The sequence below is a fragment of the Dendrobium catenatum genome, unplaced genomic scaffold, assembly GCF_001605985.2.
Source record: "Dendrobium catenatum unplaced genomic scaffold, ASM160598v2 fragScaff_scaffold_1608, whole genome shotgun sequence".
Lineage (NCBI taxonomy): Eukaryota > Viridiplantae > Streptophyta > Magnoliopsida > Asparagales > Orchidaceae > Dendrobium > Dendrobium catenatum.
The window spans coordinates 2,386,790-2,390,633 of record NW_021320070.1 but is presented as its reverse complement, the minus strand read 5'-3'; the positions used below and the strand labels follow the sequence as shown (position 1 = coordinate 2,390,633).

At 44.5% G+C, this 3,844-nt stretch overlaps 1 protein-coding gene across 1 annotated transcript; it reads left to right on the top strand.

The window, feature by feature from the left end:
• The first annotated feature begins 996 nt into the window (after window positions 1-996).
• On the top strand, window positions 997-3,844 carry LOC110099810 (wall-associated receptor kinase 2-like). Its single transcript, XM_020827097.2, has 2 exons — window positions 997-2,001; window positions 2,080-3,844. The coding sequence occupies exons 1-2, from the start codon at window positions 1,047-1,049 to the stop codon at window positions 3,405-3,407; spliced, it is 2,283 nt and encodes a 760-aa protein (XP_020682756.2). The 5' UTR covers window positions 997-1,046; the 3' UTR covers window positions 3,408-3,844.

Below are 3,844 nucleotides of genomic sequence, written 5' to 3'. Positions count from 1 at the left end.
AGTAGTCATTCAATAATTGATACAACTGCATCAGCCTCATCGCCAATTCTTCTCTTTTTTCTTCACCCTCCTCAGTTGGTGTGGTTACATTATCAAATTCTCCTTCGACTAACTGTGTCCTGGTTGAGTCCAGTGGGTTTAGAGTACAAATTCTTCTTATGTGGTATGTGCTACTGAACATGCTATAACTTCTTGTAGGCCACCTATATACCATGCTGAAAGCTGATTGTTAAACTCATTGAGTTTCTTTTTGGCACTTAATTTGTAAAATTCTTCGGTGTATTCATTAACAGTGCAGTTTCCCTGTGTACAATGTTGATATCTCATATAGAGCATTTATTCGTAATCCGCTTGAAGGAAATAACCATGTACCAACTGCTTCATCCTATAACAACTTTAAATGGGCCCCTTCCCTTCATGGCGCCTAACTTGCAAAGCTTGCTGCCACGAAGCGCCCACCCCTCCTTTCAAAGGACAGACGACATACTTCACCTGTTTTTCGAGCACAAACTCCATGTATTCCAAAAACATTTACACTGCTCTTTCCCAATCCAAGTAATCCTCAATGTGCAATCGTCCATCAAAGAATGGAATGTCCAGTTTAACTCAAAAGTCGCTATTATGTTGGCAATGTCGGTCTTGGAGACGTCTTACTGGTGGGCGTACCATACTTTCACCTTCATGAGAATTTGAATAATCGAATCCGGACGGTTCAGACACCGGACGAAGGGCGAATCCGAACGGTTCGGACATCGGACGTAACAATTCGCCGCTCTTCTCACGTTCGGACGCTATCCTCACCATTGGGACTAATATTCTTCTTACTTTCATGCTCATGCACTGCATTATATTGGCATATAATATAAAGATATAAGGCTCGTATATGATCTTTTTTAAATAATAAATATCTAAATTTTTATATTTATTTGTATCACATTTAAAAGTTTTTAACGTTAAATCATTAAAGATTATTTGTTAATAATAAGGAGATTAGTGCGGTCGAAGAGGGGTCCACCCTGTCGAGCCGGAAAAATTACATAAGTTGTATGAGCTTCTCAGAGTCCTCACCATTGGGACTAATGGTCAAGCCTGGTCATCTCCTCCTCCTCCTCCACCTCATCATCTCCCTTTCCTCTTTGCATTCGCCATCAAATTCCACACCATCTTTTTTAAGCCCATTAGTGCTCGATGAAGACGACGGCGGCCAGTTCTGCAACGGCACAGACATCCCCTTCCCCTTCGGCATCTCAGGTTACAAGTCTTTAGCACCAGGCTTTAACATCACCTGCAATCAAGGAAACGGAAATCTTCAAACTTCACCCCCACGACTCAAACTCTTCTCCGATGAGCTTCCCATCATCGACATATCTCTCAACGATGGCTTTCTCCGCGTCAACCTTGACCCCTTAAACTGGCGCTGCGATAGTCCCTTTGCGGAAGAACCAAGCAAATATCGAGACCTCCTCAAAGACTCCCCCTTTACCTTCTCCTCGACTCAAAATGTGCTTACTGTAATAGGCTGCGACGCGATGGTTTTCCTACAGCAGCAGGAGAACAACAAGACCGTTAATAGAAGCTGCGTCTCGTTCTGCGAGAGTACAGAGAGTGTAGTGGATGGATTTTGTTCTGGTGTGGGTTGTTGCCAGGCTTCCTTACCCGAAAATCTGAAAAGCTTCGACCTTGATTTTCAAAGCATTCGAAACACGATAGGATCGAATGTGACAAACATGCTGTGTGGCAGGGCGTTCATTCTGGAACAGAAAGCTTTTGAATTTTCAGCGGAAGATATTAATGGAGTGGTAGAAGGAGGTGCGCCGAGGTCTGTCGTGCTCAATTGGTCGATTGGGAATAAGTCATGTGATGAGGCTAAGAGGAGTGGTGCCGATTCTTATATTTGTGCGGAGAGATCAGAGTGCAATGATTCGAGTACTGGAGTTGGATATCTGTGCCGTTGCTTGGAAGGATATGATGGCAATCCTTATATACCAGATGGATGCAAAGGTACATAAATTTAGCTTGATTTCTGATATTTACTGAAATTATGATGATTAATAATAAACACAATTGAATTTTTTTCAGATGTCGATGAGTGCAGCGTCAATGGGACAAGCCCGTGTACAAGGAAATGCTTGAATTTTGACGGAGGTTACCGTTGTTCCTGCCCCTTTGGAACAACCGGCGATGGCAAGAAACAAGGCAGCGGCTGCGAGAGAGTTGCGCCAATCGAGATTGCTTTGGCTGCTGGGCTCTTCCTTTTGCTTCTCCTCTTTGTTTTGGGCCTGTTAACTTACAGAAAGCTGAGGGGACGACGTGTTGAAATGCTCAAGCAGAAGAATTTCATGCGGAACGGAGGACTTCTGCTACAGCAGCACTTATCTGTCAGAGAGGTCGCCGCCAAGATCTTCACGGCCAGCGAGCTTGAAACGGCAACTGACAATTTCAGTGACAACCACATATTGGGGCATGGCGGGTACGGTACAGTTTATAAAGGAACATTGTCTGATGGTAGGGAAGTTGCGATCAAGAAATCGAAGCTGGTGGATGAGACTCAGATCGAGCAGTTTATTAATGAAATGGTCATTCTTTCTCAGATCAATCACAGGAACGTGGTTAAGTTGCTGGGCTGCTGCTTGGAAACACAGGTGCCTCTTCTCGTCTATGAATTCATCTCCAATGGAACCCTCTTCGACCACATGCATTCGGACAGCGAATTAAAAACGTCGCCTTTATCGTGGGAAACTCGCCTGCGAATTGCAGGGGAGACGGCGGCGGCTCTTGCTTATCTGCACAAAGCGGCTTCAACGCCCATCATTCACAGGGATGTGAAGTCGGCCAACATACTTTTGGATGAGGAGTTTACTGCAAAAGTTTCGGATTTTGGAGCTTCAAGGCTTGTTCCTTATAATCAGACTCATGTTACGACGGTGGTGCAGGGAACTCTGGGCTACTTAGACCCGGAGTACTTTCACACCGGCTTGCTCTCGGAGAAGAGCGATGTGTACAGCTTCGGTGTTGTTCTGGTTGAGCTCTTGACTGCAGAGAAGCCGGTTTCATTTTCTAAGTCGGAGGAGCAAAGGAACCTGGCGTCATATTTTGTTGGGTTGGAGAAAGAGAACAGAATATTAGAAATAGTGGATCGGCGGGTGGCTAAGGATGCAGAGCCGCTGAGCTTGTCTGCGGCGGCGGAGCTTGCGAGGAGGTGTTTGAATGTTAGAGGAGAGGATAGGCCGATGATGAAGGAAGTGGCGGTGGAGCTCAATGCGCTGAGAAGCCTTCTCATGCTTAGAAGGCCGCCGGAAAGGAGTGCTGCAGAAGAGCAGAGTAGATGTCTGCTTAGGCCTCTGAATATTTGCAGGAATGATGGGGAAATTAGCATGGAAAGCTCAATATCTGATGCTGTTTACTGAACGGAAAGCTCAATAGGGGATCACTAAGAAAGTTTTTTTAGGCATAAGAAATCATTTTTAGTCTATTTAGGATGAGATTTTAAGTTTCAATCTTGAGTGATTACCTCCATTAAGCGCCCAACATTGGGCAAATTATTGTGTCTGGTGTCCGGATTCGTCCTGACACCAATAAAAACGCGTCACGTCACTCAAAAATACCTGGGCCCAGTGCATCCGGGTGAGATGTCGTGCCCGAATTAGATGTCCGCATTTCAGGTGACAGGACGCAATCATTTGCCCCAACATTGAGACTCAACAAATACATAGTAAAATGATGTATTTTTCTAGTTATTTCCATGTTTTCTAGTGTGTACTGTCTTTTTTGGCATGTTGTTATAAATAATGGGTCCCTAATCATGTAAATTTTTAACCTCATATATATACTCTCCTTGCAATTT

Excerpts from the sequence above, each read along its gene's own strand:
- LOC110099810 (XM_020827097.2), top strand. The coding sequence starts at position 1,047 with ATGAGCTTCTCAGAGTCCTCACCATTGGGACTAATGGTCAAGCCTGGT. Across the intron at positions 2,002-2,079 it reads TATACCAGATGGATGCAAAG|ATGTCGATGAGTGCAGCGTC; the intron begins GTACATAAATTT and ends AATTTTTTTCAG.